The sequence below is a fragment of the Heloderma suspectum genome, chromosome 1 (assembly GCF_057233095.1).
Source record: "Heloderma suspectum isolate Gila_16-S chromosome 1, 16-S_ref, whole genome shotgun sequence".
NCBI classification, from domain to species: Eukaryota; Metazoa; Chordata; class Lepidosauria; order Squamata; family Helodermatidae; genus Heloderma; species Heloderma suspectum.
The window spans coordinates 404183388-404205342 of record NC_139458.1 but is presented as its reverse complement, the minus strand read 5'-3'; the positions used below and the strand labels follow the sequence as shown (position 1 = coordinate 404205342).

The window sequence follows — 21955 nt, the reverse complement described above, 5'->3', positions numbered from 1 at the left end:
GTGTTTTTAGATTTGTCCTATAAAGAAAGAATCACATATAAAAGTGAATCAGTTTGGAAGTCTTTTGTTATATTAGGTGACTGAAGCTACAGCTAAAGATGATCCCACTGTATTGACAAGGGAAATGTGATGTGTCTGTATGAATATATAGTTTTGGAAGGGGAATAGCAAGTGTTAATGTCTGGATTCTACATTTATGATGTTAATTAGAAGATTATGTATTCTGTATATTCACTATATACTATGGACAGGATCCAAAGAACAGTGAAAGTAGTGAGGTATCTCAGGCCATTTGTATATAAGTTACAGCACAATCCTATACATGTCTACTCTAAGTCCCATTGAAGTTCAATGAGACTTGCACCAGAGTAGATATGTATACGATTGTAGCAGTGAGGTAGTTCAATGGCCTGAGGTAGTTCACTGGGTTCAATGGGATTTACTCCCAGTTAAGTGGGTATAAGGGTTTAATCCAGACTCAGTCATGCTTAGAGTAGATCCATTGAAATAAATGGAATGTAAGTTCATCATGACTTGTCCCATTGATTTCAGTGGCTCTACTCTAAGTAAGTTATACTTGGAATAGACCCATTGAAATCAGTGGGATTTCATGACAGCCTTAAATTCCATTGATTTCAATCCTAGGATTGCAGCCTAAGTAGTTCTTTGGATCCTGGCCTTAGTCGTAAGAAGATTAGCTAGGAGGACAGAATTCTGTGCAGGGTGCAACATTCCTTTATAAGACTGGCCTGCCCATTCTGTCTGTGCATTCTAAGCAGAATCTGGATGTCTTCATATCACAGAATACTAGTCCATTGTCTCAAATGGTTTTGTTGTGGAGAATAAAGTCATCTTGAGTGAAAATACTGTTTTATTTATTGCTATTTGAGGTCTTCACACATTGAACTACGAAAAGCATTAATGTCCCCAAGTGGGTTTTTCATTAACACATTTTCCTATATTATTGGGTTAGCTGTATATTTTCTTACACAGGCAACAATTATTTCATAATTTTCTATTTCAATACAAATAACATTTTTAATGATGGCAGCAGTATTTTTGGGCTTGCTGCTCAAAATCCTGTGTGTAAAAGGTGAAGGAAAATAAACACATTTCTTTTGTGTTAATTGCCTTTATTCACTCGGAATTTCTTACCTCATTATGTTTTTCCTGATAAGTCAGAGAACAAAAAGCTTTTTCAGAAACAATTATCCCAACAGGTGATAAAGGCTGAATGTTGAGAATATTCTAATCCAGCACACCTCTTTTGAAATGAATTCTACTGGCTTTTATGAATTGAAAGAAACTTTACAGAATGATTAAACATGTTCACAGAAGTTTGCTCTTCATAATATGAGTAGACATTAGAGAGAAAGAGAGAGATAAAAGTGTAGGGTGATGAAAGCATAAGTCTTGTAAGTTTTTACAAATTCTTTTTCTCAGTAGCTCCGGTCAAGCAAGATGTTAGTTTCTTTAAAAAAGAAGTCTGATTTTGTTGTTGCCATATCCATATCCATATAACAAGGAACATAACTACTATGCAAGATCATCATAATGCATGAAGTGATTGAAGTAGGGATGTTGGAGAAATCCACAATGGATCAACATGACACCAGATTTCTACGAATCTGCCCCATGGAATCTGAAAAGGACCAGCTTTTAAGAATTGTATGGATTGTGTGGGCTTGCACACCGCTTTTTAAACGTTCTGGAATTGTATGCAATTTTGGTCATGTAAAACCAAGGAAGTTGCATAAAAATATAGGAATGTATATGCTTTAAAAACAAACAATGCACACACAGACATACACACAAAATGTTTTACACATCTCTGATGTCTCATCAGCCTCTGGAGTGTAGCAGACTTTTTTGTGTGCACGCTCTGCTCTTTGATTTTACACTGACCTAATTCGAATTCAGGGTAAGCCATTTAACATCACAGTGATCCAAATATACGCCCCAACTACAGATGCTGAAGAAGCAGAAGTAGATCAGTTCTATGAGGATCTGCAGCACCTACTGGATAGTACGCCAAAAAAAGATGTTATTTTCATTACAGGAGACTGGAATGCTAAGGTGGGTAGTCAAACGACACCTGGAATTACAGGCAAGCATGGTCTGGGAGAACAAAATGAAGCAGGACGTAGGCTGATAGAATTTTGCCAAGACAACTCACTGTGCATAACAAACACTCTCTTCCAACAACCTAAAAGATGACTTTATACATGGACTTCACCAGACAGTCGACACTGAAATCAGATTGACTACATCCTTTGTAGCCAAAGGTGGTGGACATCTATGCAGTTGGTAAAACAAGACCTGGAGCTGATTGTAGTTCAGATCACGAACTTCTTATTGCAAAATTTAGAATCAGACTGAAGAGAATAGGGAAGACCCACAGAGCAGTTAGATATGAGCTCACTAATATTCCTAATGAATATGCAGTGGAGGTGAAGAATAGATTTAAAGGACTAGATTTAGTAGATAGGGTTCCGGAAGAGCTATGGACAGAAGTTCACAACACTGTTCAGGAGGTGGCAACAAAAAATGTCGCAAAGAAAAAACCAAGAAGGCAAGATGGCTGTCTGCTGAGGCTCTGGAAGCAGCCCAAGAAAGAAGGAAAGCAAAAGGCAACAGAGATAGGGAGAGATATGCCCAATTAAATGCAAAATTCCAGAGGTTAGCCAGAAGAGATAAGGAATTATTTTTAAACAAGCAATGCACGGAAGCCGAAGAAGATAATAGAATAGGAAGGACAAGAGACCTCTTCCAGAAAATTAGAAATTGGAGGTAAATTCCAGGCAAAAATGGGCATGATCAAAAACAAAGATGGCAAGGACCCAACAGAAGCAGAAGAGATCGAGAAAAGGTGGCAAGAATATACAGAAGATCTGTATAGGAAGGATAATATCGGGGATAGATTTGACGTTGTGGTCAGTGAGCTAGAGCCAGACATCCTGAAAAGTGAGGTTGAATGGGCCTTAAGAAGCATTGCTGATAAGAAGGCAGCAGGAGATGACGGTATCCCAGCTGAACTGTTTAAACTCTTGCAAGATGATGCTGTCAAGGTGATGCATGCCATATGCCAGCAAATTTGGAAAACACAAGAATGGCCAACAGATTGGAAAAAATCAACTTATATCCCCATAACAAAAAAGGGAAGCACCAAAGAATGTTCAAACTATCGAATAGTGGCACTTATTTCACATGCCAGTAAGGTAATGCTCAAGATCTTGCAAGGTAGATTCCAGCAATTCATGGAACGAGAATTGCCAGATGTACAAGCTGGGTATAAAAAAGGCAGAGGAACTAGAGACCAAATTGCCAATATCCGCTGGATAATGGAGAAAGCCAGGGAGTTTCAGAAAAAGATCTATTTCTGTTTTATTGACTATTCTAAAGGCTTTGACTGTGTGGATCATAACAAATTGTGGCAAGTTCATGGTGGTATGGGGATACCAAGTCATCTTGTCTGCCTACTGAGGAATCTGTATAACGACCAAGTAGCAATGGTAAGAACAGACCACAGAACAACAGCCTGGTTTAAGATTGGGAAAGGAGTACGGCAGGGTTGTATACTCTCACCCTACCTATTCAACCTGTACGCAGAACACATCATGCGACGTGCTGGGCTTGATGAAGCCAAGGCTGGAGTTAAAATCGCTGGAAGAAACATTAACAATCTCAGATATGCAGATGATACCACTTTGATGGCTGAAAGCAAGGAGGAGCTGAGGAACCTTATGACGAAGGTGAAAGAAGAAAGTGCAAAAGTTGGGTTGCAGTTAAACCTCAAAAAAACCAAGATTATGGCAACCAGCTTGATTGAGAACTGGCAAATAGAGGGAGAAAACGTGGAGGCAGTGACAGACTTTGCCTTTCTAGGTGCAAAGATTACTGCAGACGCTGACTTCAGCCAGGAAATCAGAAGACATTTACTTCTTGGGAGGAGAGCAATGACAAATCTTGATAAAATAGTGAAGAGCAGAGACATCACACTGACAACAAAGGTCCGCATAGTTAAAGCAATGGTATTCCCCGTAGCAGCCTATGGCTGCGAGAGCTGGACCATAAGGAAGGCTGAGCGAAGGAAGATAGATGCTTTTGAACTGTGGTGCTGGAGGAAAATTCTGAGAGTGCCCTGGACTGCAAGAAGATCAAACCAGTCCATACTCCAGGAAATCAAGCCAGACTGCTCACTTGAGGGAATGATCTTAAAGGCAAAACTGAAGTATTTTGGCCACATAATGAGAAGACAGGAGACCCTGGAGAAGATGCTGATGCTAGGGAAAGTGGAAGGCAAAAGGAAGAGGGGCCGACCAAGGGCAAGATGGATGGATGATATTCTGGAGGTGACGGACTCAACCTTGGGGGAGCTGGGGGTGGCGACGGCCGACAGGAAGCTGTGGCGTGGGCTGGTCCATGAAGTCACGAAGAGTCGGAAGCGACTGAACGAATAAACAAGTAAAGTATGCAAAAAGTTACATACCAGCAAAAGTCCCGTAAATTCTGATGGATTTTTTGTGTGTACTTCTGGGGCGAGGTGGGCAGAATCAGCATCCATCAATGAGTGGACAACAGAGTGGATGACCCCTGATAATCTGCAAAACATGAACAGAGTGGATTATACAAGATCCTTAGATCCCTAGAGGGAATTATGATGTGTAGTCTTAGGATAATTTAACCTTTAACAAGTGAAATATAGGCTAGAAGAACTGACCGTTTATGTGGCCTTAAAGATACACAACCCATGATGCAGTGTTACTGTGACTGAAAAAATATGCATGTACAAAAATATCGAGAACATTTACTTTAAAGTGAGGAATTGCTAATATTAGATGAGTATCTCAACTGGGAACCTCTTCAGTTTGAATTGGCAGTTGAATTCTCTGCAGAAATCTGACATTCAAGATCAGGAAAGGGACTTGCCAAATCGCATTCTTTCAGCAGGTGGTCCACATGCCTGGGGAAGATGGCTCATGATTATAGGTAAATTCAGATGAAATTGGTTTATTTCAAAGTACTTATGTTTTAGCATCAAGAGCATAGCAGGAGCACCTCAAATGTGACAGAATTCCTCCCAAGGAAAGCATTCTAAGTAAGAAACTGCCTACAACATGCCGAAGCTGCAGCGTGCCAACAGGACGCATGTACTGGCAGCAAAATACCACATGTGTGAGCATTACACATGGCAGTCTGTATGCTGCTTTCTTTGTAGAAGTATTTCTATACAGGTATTTTGTTCCTTTTTAAGCAATCTCCACGTAATTTCAATAATGGCCTTATTATTACCCTTTAAATATGTATAATAAAATGTTCAGTCAGCCTGAATTTACAAGAAACTAATAGCACCAGCCAACTTAATGTATTCGGCATTATTAGCAATTTTACTTTCTAGACATATATTCTTTAAGGATTAAAAACAGAACTGCTATTTGTGCAAAAAATACTTATCTTCATTCACTATGCAGTCCTTTGCATATCTACTCAGAAGGAGCAATGTGCAAATCTTCCTGTTTATCATTGTATAACATTTGCATTCTTTCAAGCAAAAGTTTGGTCCATCCCGTTTGCGCATCAATTTGTGATTTTTTAAAAAAATCCACATGAAAATTCATAGGCACTTTTGTATGCAAGTTCCCCTAATTTAAACATTTTCTTCAAACGCTTCCCCCTTTTTGTTTGTTATTTTCCCTAATGTACACATTTTGAGCAAAAGAACTGCACTGCAAAATTTGGAGAAGTGAGAAAACTGAAGGATAATTGCATCCTGGTTTGTATATTAGTTCGTGAAGCAGAAATTAAGTTGGTTCTCACTAAAATGTGAATGAAACAAATTTTGTCCTATCAAATAATAAATAACCCCTATTCAGAAGTCCAGTTGAGCTTACTCCAAGGTAACTGTGTATATAGGATCTCATCATTTCGATACAGCTTAATCTTTATTTCTTTATTCCTAATACAGATGAATAAAGAAGAATCCTTCAGCTTGACATCTAATCTCTGTGTTTTCATCTGGGGCACCCTTCGCATTTTGATTTGGTGGTGGCTGGCAGAGTCTATGATTCATTTTATGTATATACATGCCATCTGGAGTAGTCCAGCACATCTGGAAGCAGTAACCTACTGGGCCTTAGGTTAGTCTATATCTATATTTTTGTGTGTAGGTGATAATTATGTACTGTGTATAGATAATTATTATGTATTATGTGGGACTTGCAACAAAATGTTGCAGTGTTATCTTCCCTCCTATCAGGAGTGCTTCTGTTCAGGGTAAGCCAGCCAGTACCTTCAAGCAGATTACCACCACCATCCCTGCTTTCTATGTTTTCCAACTGACACTCAACACTCTATATGCGCAGTCCTCATTAGGATGTGGACTTCCTTTTTTTGGAGGAGGTGCCTCCTTAGGGTTTAAAAAATAGTTTATGCTTTGCAAAACGTCAGATTTCCCCTGAGCATGCTAATGCAGCCGTCTTTTTTTCTTTTTTTTTTTAATCAGTGGTCCTGTTTTGTCTTCATTCCTGTCAGCACTCACCTGAGTTAACTGTTAGAGGGAGTGGATTTTGGCAGGAAAGATGCAGAAGCTTAGCACATAAGGAATATTTTCAGAAGTTAAACTCCTATTACTAGGGCCCTCACCTATTAAAACCAGCATCTGGTTGAATGAGAGCTCTCCAACCTATTTGAGTTTATCATCTGATCTTTACAGAATGACAAGTTAGGAACTGTGTTTTGATTATAATCACTTTTGAAACATTTTATTTCTTTCTTTATTACATTTCTGTACTGCCCAATAGCTGAGGCTCTCTGGAATGTTCACAATTAAAAACATAAAATACAACACAATAAAATTCAATATAAAAGTTTAAAACTACAGTATAAAATAATTAATAATCAAATAATACCTAGCAGCAGCACAAGGATTTTAAATACAGTAAAAGATTTTAAACAACATAAAGTGACAGAATAAAATGCCTGGGAAAATAAGGAGCCAAGCAAAAAAGAGCACAGCATAGGTGCCAGGTGAACCTAATTTATGTGTTCTAATGTTCCAAAACTGAGAGGTGCTTTTCACATGACTTTTCCCTACTTGCATTCTTAATGTGTGTGTGTACCAGAGTAGAATAAGGAGGAGGGCAACAGATGGGACAAACAGCAACCCAAAACGCTGTGAGGCACACATCTGCTGTGAGGCTCTTATGTTCTAACTGTTATATACTGTATATGTTGGGGCTAATGTGAATGGAAAGGTTAATGTGCATAACAGCCGATCACTGTGCACAGTCACCATGCTTCATAGAGACTGTGCATATAACGTATTAATGAAGAGGGAGTTGTACACATTCTCCAGCCCTTATGCATAATCTCCAACAGGCCTTGAAGAATGTGCATATCTCGACTATATTTTGCACATTCTCCAGCCACAGTGCATAATCTCCAACAAACTACATGAGTTTCTAACAGTGTGGGAAGCTGTGTGTGAATGGCTCCTTATGGGATTTGGGCGGTTGAAATCATGCCAACAGAACTACCCAGAAAGAGAGGTTTTGCAGCCATGGTTTTGCTGGCAACTGTGGCGACAACATGACATAAGTAGAATTCATCTTCCCTCTCAGTTGAGAATAACAAGTCCTAGATCTTTGCCCACACAAGAATTTTTTTTTTTTCCCTGTCTTACACCTCAGCTTTATTAGTAGTTCAGGAAATTCTGAACTGATGATTAATGTTCAAACAAGGACACTCTTCAGTTAATGAAATAAGGTCTAGTTGCTGGCATATTTCATGTTTAAATGACAGAAAATTACTAAGCGATGGAATACATTCAGCCTTGTTAATTTAAAGTAAGAGACCAAAATATCCTGCACTGTGCTGTTGATAATTCCACATCTGGCCCCAGTAAAGGGGAAGAAGTGATGTGAAATAGGTTGCTTACGCATTCGTTTGATGCAATCAGTATCAAATCTCAATAACTAAAATTAATTTTGAGCCGGTGATTTGAAATGAAATGCATATTCCTATGATGGAAGTCTATTTAGAAATTGATGTTGGATCATAAAATGATTTCAGTCAGGTTAACATTTGGCAATTAAACGTAAGTAGTTGCTATAAGGAGAACCATGTTTTTGTTTAGATTTTTAAAAGAAAAATAGAGCAGAGTGGAAAAGCATTCTAAAATAAGGACAGCCACAATGTCACAGTTGTCCAAATCTAAGTTAGAGATGGATAAATCTGTCTATTTTGGTTTCGCTCAGTTTCTCATTTTTCCAGCTTTAGGTTTGTTTCTTCCTGTCGTTGCATCAGTTTGTGAATAGTTTTTAAAAGCTCACATGAACATTTGTATGCATTTTGCTTTGCATTTCTCCTAATGTATCCATTTTTGTATGCAATTTCACCTAATGTATACGTTGCTTATAAGCAAATTTCCCTAATATGAACATCCCTGCAAAAGAGAGAAAAATAAATTCATAAAAACAGCTGTCCACCCTTCCCCCCATGTCTGGGATCCAAATAACTGTGCAGCTAGTTCTGTGCACCCCAGGAAGGTTTGGGCTTCTGTATTATTAGTACCAACCTTCTATGGCAGTTGGTAACCCCTTTTTGAAATGGCAGGGTGGTGGTGCTATGGAATGTAATTAAGTCAAGTCAAGTAACTTCAACCATTACACCAGTAACACCATAAACCCATAAATAACGAAGTTAACAGCAGCTTCAAACTTTAACACAGCAAGCGTAGATAAACAAAAACTAAAAAAGTAAATACATCACCAATTCTAAAATGCATGGAAAAACAAAACAACAACAACAACAACCCATTGCCCTTCCTTATATGTCCTCACCACAAAATGTCTGGCTACTGGCTAACTTGCTTGAATATTCTCCCTGCAAAAGAAGGCATGTCAGGAAGAAAGACAAACCTTGATATGATGTTAATTGTGTGATTGCAGTTAATATGTATGTTTTTTGTTATGAAAATAGCAGCAGAGGAGAGGCCCAAGCAGCCTTGGGACTGTGCAGGTGAGATGACGGACTTTAACTCTCTCATCCCCAGCAAAAATAATATCTCTGAAGCTGCTATTTGCATCCACTGGTGCAAATGGGAGTTTCCTTTGAAATATAAAACGTAACTACAGAGAGATGCTTTTTGACTGAGGCAGGGAGAGCGAGAGGGAGTTAAACTCCCGCTCCCCATCCCATTTGGTCCCAAATCTAGTATTCATGAGGTCCTAAGTTTTCCTGTTCAGGGAGTTTGGGGTTTTTTGTTTTAATGTGGGAGAGTATTCAAACATGCCATCTCCCAACTCCATTTGAAGTAGTACAGTGTAGGAGGGACTGCACCACATGCTATTTTTACACTTGAGAACAGGTCAAAGGGGAGATATTAAAGCACAGATATTTCAGGACACAGGATGCTTGAACAGCTTGCTGATGTGGAATTCAAAATAGAGGAACTTTGGCCGATTTATAGCTCTGTTGCCATCAGATGTCATAGCATGGTAGTAGAATCTAGTGGCCCAGGTTCAGTCTGTGGCATCTCCAGTTATATATCTTAGGCAAAAGGGGCAGGGCCAAACCCCCCAAAATACCAGAATATTTGAGTTTAAAAGTTCTTACTGCCAGGAACTAAGCTTTGGGAGAAGCATTTCAACCTTTTAGAATGTGGGAAAATTGCACAAAAGCCCAGAAACCACCAAACAATTGGTGGTTGGAAGAAAGGTTTTGGGGCCAGGGAAAGGGGGCGTGGCCTTCTAGGGACCCCTGGAAGGCTGGATTTAGCCCACGTTCCTGAGGTTCCACACCTCTGCTGTATAAGAAAGTTAGCCTTAAATCTTTAGGGATGCACTCTTCCTTCACAAAGGCAACAGGACCGGCTCTACCATGGCAAAGTGAGACAAATGTGTCTGCAGCCTGGTGGCTCATCACATGGAACAGCTGTACACAGAGCTCAGGGTTCTTGGTTCTAGTCAAGCAGAACCTTATGTCAGATTTGATTGAATCTCCTTATAGTAAATGTGTCAGGATTCCTTTAGCCCCCACTTTATTTCAACGCAGAAAACAAACACAGATGAGAGGCTTCAGTCTACAACTTTTAATCCATTACTTCACAGGGTCATACAGATGCAAATTCTCAGTGACTCTCAGTCTACAAAGGAATGCCTTCAGGGAATTGAAAAGGAAGTTACGAGAATTGCCCCCCCCCCCGTTTGAAGAGGAAGACGGTCTCACTAGCCTAACTTAAGGGGAAGGAGGTCCCTCTCTCTCATGAGGCCTCTAAGCACAGCTTTTCATGCAAGGTCAATCGGGTGGACTGTCTTAAGTTCCGCCCCTGCCTTTTCTCTCTTTGCTCTGCGCTTGCGTCTGGCGTCTATTAAGTCAGACTCCCCAAACTCTGCCTATCCCTGTTCACTGCCTCTCACAGGTGGGGGTGAAGAGGGACCCTCATCCTCAGTCAGCTGGACTTTTATAACTTGAGAAGCTGGCCTAGGCATGTCTGGACTAGCCTGGGAAAACACCTTCCCCATGTCTGGCGGTTCTTCTTCGGAATCTGAACTGCTATCCCACTCCCTGTGCTCAGAAAAGCCTCTGACAAAATGTAATTTAATTCCACTGCGATGTGGGTAGGGACGGGGAGAAACATATTTGGTTTGCGTTTGAATGCAAACTTACCTAATTTTTACTTCCCAAACCAATACGCAAACTGAAAGTCAGTTCATCTTCAATGTTTGCACTGTTCCAATATTTGTGATGCGGTTCTCTAGTCAAAAAATGCATGTATTTGGGGAAACTGTGCACAATGATGTATATATTACTGAAAATAATTTTTGAAATTATGAAAAAATGCTTGTAAAAATGGTATATTAGGCAAAATTATACAAAAATATATATATTAGGAGAAAATGCACATGAAACATGTGTGGAGTTAAAAATATTCACAATTTGATATAGAAACAGGATGAAACAAACATAAGGTAGGAAAAATGAGAAACTGAACAAAACTGGAATTCACAGATTCGTCCATGTGTATATTCTGGGACCTTTTGAGATTTATAAAACCTTCTTTAGGCAGTATGAAGAAGAAGAGTGCTAGGCCTCACTTTTATGAAAAAGAGCAATGACACATTAGCAGTGAAAGCTCTGCGCAGTGCAGATAGATTATGCCATTAGGAAAAATCAATTAATTTGTTAAATTTGTTAGACAATTGAGGTTTAAGCAGGAGGGTTGCACACGCTTATAATAGTTCAAATCTCTGTTTAATTTGTTGGGGGGTTTTTGGAGAGCTATAATTGCATATATTAAAATTAGGGTTTCTACCCAAATCATTATTTGAAAATATCCAGGTAGAATCTGGAGGATTTGTATATGATGAGAGCAATTTCTGCTTTTATGTGAAACCCAGTGGGTAAGAGTGGCACACTGGAGATGGTACAGTAGTGATTCATACGTGTGGAGTTGTCCTGAAGGAAATAGCTCTGTTAAGGACAATGGGAAGTGACTGCCCTTTTCCTTGCGCTAGTGGGAAAGAGCAGAAACACTACTTTCTGGAATGGATCAGGTCAATGGAGCACACAGAAGGGAGTTCTGCTGACCTGTCCTGATACGGAAACAAACATTTCTGCTTGTTTCTGGGGAAGCACTAGTTCCTCTTGTGTTAGCAGTGAGTCCTGCTAGTGCAATGGAACTAGTGGAAGCACAGTGGCAGTATAGGATACTGCCCAGTAGTAAAGCAGTAGTGCAATATAATAGCTTGAGTGTTTAAATATAAGAAAGGATGATACAATACTTATTTGTTCAGTAGAAATAATGGAATAAGCCAGAAGGTGGTGGTAAGCACCATGGATTTTTCCTCAGACACAGAAAAACAGAAGGATTTTTTAAATGGTGTCCCTGAGTTGGTGCTAAGTACAATGCAAGACATTAAGGGGATGTACCAGTAGCTTTTATGTGATGAACAAATACTTCACTGCCTTCCAAATACAGATAGTCCTGCAGAATGCAGATATTTTGAATCTAGGATTGGAAATGAAGTCCTATATTGTATCCTGGGGAAGCATGACATTTACACCCAGGTGCTCCGATTCTGTATGTAAATCACAGAATAGTAGGGCTGGAAGGGGCCTATAAGACCATCGAGTCCAACCCCCTGCTCAATGCAAGAACCTAAGTCAAAGCATCCCTGACAGATGGCTGTCCAGCTTCAACTTGAATGCCTCCAGTGTAGGAGAGCCCACCACCTCCCTAGGTAATTGGTTCCATTGTTGTGTTGCTCTAACAGCTAAACAATATATAGCTACAAACTGCAGAAGTGGCATATGAATCTGTTACTCGGTGTCATTCTATTTGTGCAGTTTTTGCATAGAATGTAATAATGCTGAGTTTTGAAAGTCATTTCTTGGGAGTGCCGCAATACTGTTGTCCCTGCATCTATGCTGGCACTGTGCATCATGATGATGTGACAAATCTGTATACAAATAGTGCTTAAAAGGCAATGACTTTGCTTTTAGCATCAATATTCAATTATTATAGAGCAGATTGAACATCATTTTCAGTACTGAGGGTGATCTTGGAAATACAACCAGCTACTGGTTGCATCAGTTTAAGTTAAATTGCATCAAATAGGTATGAATGAGATGAACCCTTTGTACCTTTACTGGTGTGAATATATATGTGGCATATTTGTGAGATGTCCATCAGATCACTTGCTAAGGCTCAGCAAGGAAAGGCATTGCTTACCTTTCTTGGGTAAACAGCAGCAACCGATAAGACTGAGGAACTGGAATATCTTCTCTACATGCAAAGAATAAGATTTTGATGTTCTTTGGTTTGGCAAAAGAATTTGCCCATTCAGGGGGGTTGTGGACACACAATAAAGGTTGATACAGTGGGTGGAGAGGAATATTGTTCTTTCTCGTGTAGTACAATAAGTCAGGGTTGTCCAGTTAAACTGATACAGGATCATCTGTTTCTGAGGAAGAGGGAACAGAGCTAACTTCCCTTGTGAAGGAGTTCCAAAGTCTTGGTGTACCTATTGAAAGGCCTTCAAAGCCGACCTTAACTATGGGTAGTTTCAGATGGGAGAGGGATTTTTTTTTGTAGGGTCAACCCTACCATTAGGCAGAGTAAGGCAGCTGTCTAAGGCAGCTGACTTTGGGTATCATGAAAGGGCAGCTAATTGTTAGTTATTTAATGTATTATTATTATTGTATTTTTACTGCCAGGGAAGGGGAGAGGTGCTTGTGGAATTCTCTGTCTCAGGTGCCAAAATAACCTGACTAGCCTTGGGTACTATGCACCTTGACTTGGCAGTGGGGGTGGGGTGCCAATTGCTTCTCTGCCTGGGCAGCAAAATGTCTTGGGCTGCCCCTCCCCCCTAAAGTATCCTGGACCCAGGCTGTTCAGAACTTTGCAACGTCAGAAACAAACTGGGAGCCAATGAAGTTGTTTTAAAATTAGCATCATGGGTTCCCTGTGGCCTGCCCCAGGCAACAATCCTGCAGCTGCATTTTGAACTAGTTATAATTGTAGTTGCATGGGCAGTATCATGTAATTTAGGCTGTATAGGACTAAAGCATGAATAAACACGGCTAGATCATTTTAATGAAGAAAAAGTATAGTTGGTAAACTAGCCCAATCCCACCACCTGGTTATCCAGGAGCAGCACCAGGTTCACTATTCAAAGGAATTGTAAAGATCTGAGAGAGAGAGGACATCTCAAAGCATGTTGTAAATAAAGGATACTGTCTTTTCCTATACAGCTTTTTTGTTTTTTTCTCCGCTATATTTTTGAAATCAAGGTCCAGCTTTGTTGGACACTATGAGGTCCAGATTACAGGGTGTGCACTATGGATCTGGTTCACATTGAGAACATGGGGCAAGTCAGGCTCAGTTTGATTCTGATCAAGCAGAAGTCCGGTTTCCCAGAGAGGCAGGAACAGGAATAGAGCAAGACTCTAAATGATGCTGGGACTGGAAGCCAGACAAGTTTACTCCAACATACGTTACTGCATGTTACTCCAATAAGCAGATTGTGATTGAGCCTTAAGCATGGTTTTGGCTTCCTTTCAGCTGGTTAGGCTGCTGAAGTCTTCTCCCTTAAAGGGGCTCGGACAGTGTTAGTAGCTTCAGGCTGCAACAACGTGGAAATGGCTGCAGCATTGTGGTATCCTCATGGCCAGAGTCCTCAGAATTCAAGGACAGCAACGTGACCTCCCCTGGTGTCCTGCCTCCCTTAAACTCCTCCGAGGATGAAGGGGAATAGCAGGCTCTAGACCCAGGGGAAGGGACCAGTGCAGAAGGAGCCTGAGCCCCCTCACATCCTGTGGATGCTCTTTGCCCGGCTGCAGCCTCCCCAGAGGATTCAGAGGGCAAAATGCCACCAACCCCAGCAAAGCAAAGGTGGCTGCATGTAAAAGAACAACGTAGCAGGCCTCTGTCTAAGACAAAGAGGCTTTCAGAAGCAACAAGATCGATTACATGCAGCTGCTTCAGGACACTGTAGTTAAAAGCAGGAAGGTTGCTGGAGAACAATGTTGTTTGCACACGCCGGATCTCATCGGCCTTGCCTTGACCCCAAACCTGAACCTCAGCCTTGCTCGTGTTCCCGTGTGTGTTGAACTTTGGACTGGAGAACAGACTCCTCTTTCCCACATTGCCTTGGAGTTGAATGAACTGGTAAAGTTTCCCGCTTCAGCCTCCTTTTCTCTCTCTCAGCCTCTGACAGGTTTACAACTCTGTTATCAGCCAGTGAGTTATCACTACCAGCTGCGGTCAGCTGGTAGACACTTGGGTACAAAGGAGTTGGTCTCTGAGGCCTTCTTGAAGAACTAGATCCTGAGGAAGTGGAAACCTTGTGATGCCCTTCTGTAATGTAGCCTTCTGCTTGATCCATTGGCTGCTTGAGCTTTGTCCCTGATCCATTAATTCAGGATCCTCATCCTGTGATGATGAGGCATCAGGGTCCTGGACTTTAAGGAAAATCCTCTGAATGTGCTATTTGTGTTAGTGCTGATGGGCAATGTCCTTTCAATGCAAATAGCATCTTCAGAGGCAGAATTTGCCTCAGGACCACAGGGGTGGACTGGGTTATATTCCCCCTCCTCACTTGCTGTAATCCTGATAAGGATCAGCATGTCCAGTTAATGCTATTTACTTTTATTTTATTTTTTTAAAAACTCTGCACGTTATCTTGAAAGACATTTAACATCACATCTAGTGTGGCGTTCAGCCTCCTCAATGTGGAGTAGTAATACACAGATTTGCCTCACAGGGTTGTTGTGGATTATTGAGATAATGTATGTGCATTGCTTTGTACACTGTCAAGTGTTGGACAAATGCTAAATATTATTGCTATTAATTTATTGTTGTTAAATAAGTAGTGAATCATCCTTGATGAAGATTGGATATGAAATACGATGGCTGGTGTCTTTATGTTGTTGTTTAATAACCCAGAAGATGAGAATTTGTGAGTTCAGCCTTAAAGCTTCCAGTGTTTTGCTCTTGAAGATATTTAGTGTCTGTGCATTCATCTACACACTAATGAAATGTTAACAAAGGAATCTGTTTGCGGCGGTTGTTGGCTTCTTTTTTTAAAATCCTGTACGATAAGAAGGAAGCGAAATAATATTTGGCATCTGGTAGTTGAAAACTGGAAATATAAAATATAATTCAGGGTGCTTAATGCGATGTTCTTCCCCAAAACATGGTCAGTTCTGGACTTCATAAAAACTATCAGCAGGTAAATAAGCTTTTAAAAAAATCCTGCCAACAGGTGAGACATTGAAACATTCTAGCAGTTAACCCAGTTTAGCTAAAAAAATAAAAATATCTGCAAAAAACATTATGAAGCCTATAAGAACTGTTGACTGTTCCAGGGCTCAAATCCTTGTATCTGTCCCCCAAGCCCGTTGAGATTATACTGAGTGGAGCAAAATTGTAGTGTTTCCTGCACTGCTTGTATAAGCGCATAATTAGTGATGGACAGTCCCCTTCCCCGAGACTCGAATCAGGATTGGGTTAGGGAAACCAAAGTGTTTTCTTCAAAAACTGGAAGAATGGTTTGTTTTTTCTATGCCCAGTTTGAATTTCTAAAACCCTTTTGCAGTTCTGATATAATCAAATATTGGGGTTTCGAAATGTCCTCCATTAACTTCCAACTTTGATATGCGTCCAAAAAGATGTTCCCACTGCCTCCTTCATTTACCTGACCTGATCTGACAGTGGAGGCAGCAGCAGCAGTGGAGGGAGAGAGAGGTCTGGAAACCTGACAGGCCTTCCAGGTGCCTGGAACATTAGCACATGAGGCTCCAGGGAGCCTTGGAGATGAATTTGGGCTAATTTGCTATGTGTCTGGTGAGTGGGAGGCCTCTCAGGTCTGGGACATGGACAGTCGTTACAAGCTGGACAGATTCATATCCCAAATCACCTTCCATTACACAGTACATAGTTAAACTATAGAATTCACTTCCACAGGATATAGTGATGGCCACCAATTTGGATAGCTTTAAAGGGGAGTTAGATAAATACCTGAAGAAGAAGGCTATCAGTGGCTATTAGTCCTGATAGCTCTGTGCTACGTCCAGTACCAGAGGCAGTAAGCTTATGTACACCAGTTGCTGGGGAACATAGGCAGGAGGGTGCTCTTGCACTTGTGTCCTGCTTGTAGGTTCCTGGTTGGCTACTTTGTGAACAGAATGCTGGATTAGATGGTCCCTTGGTCCCTGATCCAGCACGGCTCTTCTTATGTTCTTATGACTTAGGTGGCATCACTACTTGTAATTAAACCAATTCAAATACAAAGTGAATAACTTTCTGGTCAAAAATATGTAAATAAAATGCTGTGGAAGTTCTGAATATAAATCACAAGAAGAGCATTTTGGATTGATATATTTATGACACAGATCCTGTAGATAAGGATGCATAAGCTTTGTCTTCCTGGACAATAAAGAAATTATTAAAAATGTAAGTGTGTGAAAATAGGCTGCAGTATCATCAAACACAATAATTTAATTTGTAAGTCAAGCAGTAATTTGCCAGCAATAATGTTCTAATATGTAACAGAACCGTTCGAGGTTATAGAATTGAGATTGTTGTATTCGGCAATGACCCTGAAGAAAGTGCACTGGGCCAAGTAAAGCATATTTATGTGCATCTAGGTCATGCTGATTGGGGATTATAGGAGTTGTAGCCAACCAGGTTAGGGAAGGCTGATTTAGAGGTTTCTTCTCGCTAATTTTTGCTGCCTACCATCAAGAGATCCTTTGTGACTAACCATCATGCCTTGTTTGTGAACTCCACCAAAGCATTTGGCTGGCTACTCTAGGGCTCACAGCGCTGGTGTGTATGGACTTTGGTCTGATTTAGCAAGGGTTTTTTTTTTAATCTTCTCTGTCCTGGCTAATTTCTACTTGTTTTTGTGCTCTTTGTTTCCTTCCTTTAATCCAGGGTCATCAGTGTATGTGGTAGTTGACTGAACAGAATAAAAACAATGGGTCTCTACTCTGTAGAGCAACTTGTGTATGGTTAGACATGAAATGAAAAATGTTGGTCAGTCTTTAGACCAAAAGGTGAGATTAAAAAATGTAAAATTGGATTAATAGGCAGGGAAGGAATACAATGGGACTTTTGCTTAAATATGCTTAAGAGTGGTGTGTAAGGGCCTATTCTTCTTCGTGGTCTCTGTGCATCACACATTTGGGTTTGGTGCCTGCACATAGCCTTAGTTCCGGAAGTTTCTATAGGTGAGGAAGTTTTGGAAGGAACACCTCCCACACTGTCCCAGTGTGCCTGTCCGTAGCAGATTTCTGCTTATTCCCTCAGTTCTCTTTCGACTGCCATTGCATGCATTTCCTAGGGAGCGTTTCTCATTGTTCGCTGTTTGAAAAAAGTGTTTTCTGATGAAAAGCTGAGGTTTTTCTTTTCTTTTCTCTGTACCATCAAGTATTTCTCTCTGTCTCCTTGTTATTTTAATTAGCTTTGTTTTGCTAGTCTATTCTCATGTCACTCTTTCCCCTGATACCTTAACATAGTTTACTTTGGTCTAGTCTACACATGGGCAGAATGCAGATGTCAAGAGTCCTCAGGTGAGGACTGTCTCACTTCAGGCTGCAGGTGGGGAGATCACATTTTTTGGAATGCTTCCATTTGAAAACATCTCCCTACAAGAAGAAAACTGGGATAGCAGCGAGAGGGTGGTGATTTTTTGTTTGTTTGTTTTTTAATCTGCTGGGTGTATTTACATGGGAGAGAATTTGAAAATGGCATCCCTCATATGGAGTCTGAAGTGGTACAGTCTATTTCAGGGGTGGGTGACATGCGGCCTGCTGCTCCCCGCTGGTAAAAAACCGGTGGTAGAAAGACCAAATTTTGCTTGAGAACAAGCTAAATTTAGCTTTCTTACTGTTCTGTAAAGGTTTGCTGTTGAAATTTGGTGGCACAATGCCATTTTCTTTGCTGTCACCGAATTAAGCAGTGGTGAAGTGTAGCCCTTGTGGTGTGGGGCCAGGGGCCAAAGTGGGCCCTGGACTCCCTGGAGTTGCCCACCCTTGGTATATTCTATCGACTTATTCTGTTACATTTTGTAACAGGCCTTTGAGACAAGTCTTACCAGGGCTTAGTCTCAGGACTTATTATCACTGCCCAAAGCTCACGTTTTGGACAATAGGACAATATCAAATTCTCGAAATATCTTGAAAGGTACTTGGAACATTTAATCTGGTTGTAGTGAAAGTATAAAGATGGAAGAATAACACTCTGTTTTCATCCCAAGTAGCTAAAGTCTGGAGGAAAGATCAAGGGGAGAAACAACAAGCAGCCTATTTATCTGTGCTGTATTCTGTTTGTGATTCAGCAGATTTCAAGACTGAAATCCAGATGGTTAATGCGGCTAGAAGCTATGTTTCTAACCTTTTGTCCAGTCTCTATCCCACAGAAGAGTAGAAGGTTGTTGAGTGTATACTGGTGATGAAGCAAAGGAGTACTAATGCTGTAGGAGTTAATAGGGAATGGGAAAGAAGATTACATTTTTTTTTAATCCTCAGGTTTTGAGGCACATTCAAACTGTAAGTTTTTTATTTATTATGTATGATGTATGTACTGGGATTCAAACATCCAGTCACCCATACCAATGGTACCTTAAAAATTGGGTCAGACAACTGGCTCCATGTTCCCGAATTGGGCAAAGTATTGAAAGGGTATTTTGAGACAGCACACAGGTCACTGTCCCTCCCAGCTGGCTCCTGTGCTTTGCCCACACAACAAATTTCACCTGCATATTAAACATGTACGTGTAATAAAATATTTAGCTGAATGCATAGTAGAGACAGCTGGATGTTGACTTGCTTTTAAACTATACGTTGTATCACTTTAAAAAAAATCTGAAGACCTTTGGACAACAGAATAAGTGTTTCTGAATCTATCATATGTCCACTGTAGATTGGAATCTTATCTCTATAATTTTGGTTGCAGCCTTGCTGTAGTTGCTTACGCACAAAATACCAGCTTTAGGTTACATGCAAATGTAACATTTAAGAACAGTCGATTAGTTTGATAGTAGTATCACTGTACGCAGTGCAAAAGTGCATTATTTTCCGATCAGTCTACTTCTGCAGGTTTTCAGCTTGCTTTAGGGAAGCCAGGGGAAACTGGATTTTCCCTCGTAATATGGAGTTGAAAGTTCATTCAGATGTATTATAGCTATATTATAGGTGGCTGTTGTAGATGCCAGTTGGCTAGTGCCCATTACATTACTGGAGCCACACTCACATATGGACTTAAATTGGGGCATTTTTTTTAAAAGGGGAAGACTTCCCACTTACTCTCAAAGCACCCACTTACCATTCGCTGACTATTTTTAAACCATGTTTGGTGAATGGAATGTGTTCCCCCCAGCACCAGAGCAATGATCTGAAGGTATTTTAAATATATTTTGAAAGGAGAAAAACAACTTTAAAAACTGCACAGCAAAACTACTCCTTCCCTCTTCTGTCAAGGCTGAATTTGGAAGACCAACTATAGTGATATAGAAAAAAAGTCACTCAGAAAACCTTATGTCCGTTCCCGCCTTTAGTGAGAAGATAAACATACATTGAAAGGAGGGTCACAGCATGATATACACAGCTTGCATTCTCTTTTTAATGTATGTGTGGCTGCAGCTTATCAGGAAATTGAACATGGGTATATGCAGCAGCTACTTGCTGGCCACATTATTGTCATGTCTTCCATCTGTTGGAGTACAAAGTTCCCCATGGCTAGTTGCTTGACACAAGCTGCTTCTGTCTCAAACATTTAGCTGCAGAGCATTTTTCTTTCCCAACAGGAGGAGGAGAGCTCAAAGGGCATTTATAGCACTGTAAGCCTCCTTTTAATGTACACTTGTTTCCCTTACTGGGGGCATCTAGATAACAAAGCTGTTTTAAAGTTATCAAAGTTCTAACTGTATCTTAGGAAGCCCCTCTCCCTATACAAGCCCTTCCCATCCGTTCAGCTCCTTTGAGGAGGCCCTTTCAGATCCCATCTACCCATTGTGTGAAATCAATCAGTGGAATTTGTTCCCTGAGGAAGCCTGACAGAGCTTAACAGTTATGGGCCTCTGGAAGGAATCGGGACATTATCCTCTTTATTATTATTTTATTTATTTTATTTCTATACTGTGCAATAGCTCTCTGGGCAGTTCACAAAAAATACACATCACAATACAAGATAATAAAAACATAACCTAAAATCTCTAACATGCAAAATGTAAAACAATTTAAATAACTATAAAATGTACAATGAGATGCTGGACCTGATAGAAACAACTGACATAAATGCCCCATCATACGCCATTAAATGCCTGGGAGGGTGGTCTTTACCTGGCGCAGAAAAGATGACAGTGTTGGCGCCAGACAGTGTTGGTGCTCAGTGGCGAGAGCATTCCATAATCGGGGGACCACCACCACTGAGAAGACCCTCTCCCTTGTTGCCACCTTCTGAGCCTTCCTTGGAGGAAGCACTTGGAGGAAGGCCTCTGATGTTGATCATAGTGTCTGGGTAGGTTCAGGTCAGGAGAGGCACTCCATCAGGTATTGCTGTCCCGAGCTGTAAGGCTTTATAGGTTAAAACCAGGACCTTGTATTGGGCTTCGAAACATACAGGCAGCCAATAAGTGCAGGCCAGAATTGGTATTATATGCTTGGACCTTCTGGTCCCTGTTATTAATCTGGCTGCTGCATTTGCACAAGCTTCAGCTTTTGAACAGTCTTCCAGGGCAGTCCCACATAGAGTGCACTGCAGTAATCTAACTTGGTGGTTACCAGAGCATAGACTACTAAAGCCAGGTTATCCCTGTCCAAATAAGGAGGTAGCTGGGCTGCAATGCTATGCAGTTATGTAGGAGTTAGTGTCATTGGGTACCATGGGACTTACACCGTGGGACTTAGATAGCATCAGTCCTGGCTCCAGGTTTTTGAGGGCCCTTGGGCAAGACAGCCTCAATTGGCTCACCCTCCCTCAGTGAGCCTACCTTCCCACCCCTGTTGAGAACCAGTGAACAAGTAGTAGAGAACCAGTGAAGAAGTAGGCAGTGGCATCTGCTGCTGCTCCTCACCACCACCACTGTTGTCAGGGCCAAAGTGAGCAGCAGGTGAACAAGCAGGTTGCAGTGGTGAAGAGGAGGAGCAACTCCAGGAGGCTGTTGTAAGTGGATCCCTGCTGGGGTGTGGGCCTCCTCTTGACTGCGTAGGATTTCACTTTTCGGCCTGTAGTGATTCGACCACTGGCTGTATTAAACTCAGTGCTTTGTGATTCCTAATTGTACAAGTGCATCTTGTGAAAGTGACATTAGCTACCTTGGGTCTACTGCAGAGAGGTGGGATGTGTGGTTGTTGGATTCTTTTTTAAAAATCTATTAATATTTGTGGTAAACAAATTAAATCTTTCAGAAAAGAAGACAGCAAGTATAACAAACATCTGCGCATTTTC

At 40.8% G+C, this 21955-nt stretch overlaps 1 protein-coding gene across 4 annotated transcripts in view; it reads left to right on the top strand.

Moving 5' to 3' along the window:
• HHAT (hedgehog acyltransferase) overlaps positions 1–21955 on the top strand; it is a 280820-nt gene that overhangs the window by 51956 nt on the left and 206909 nt on the right. For all 4 annotated transcript variants that reach the window (XM_084828889.1, XM_084828886.1, XM_084828888.1 and 1 more), the window contains one exon: positions 5966–6137. In XM_084828889.1, coding sequence (XP_084685015.1) covers positions 5966–6137 — 172 coding nt within the window. The remainder of the gene's footprint in view (positions 1–5965; positions 6138–21955) is intronic.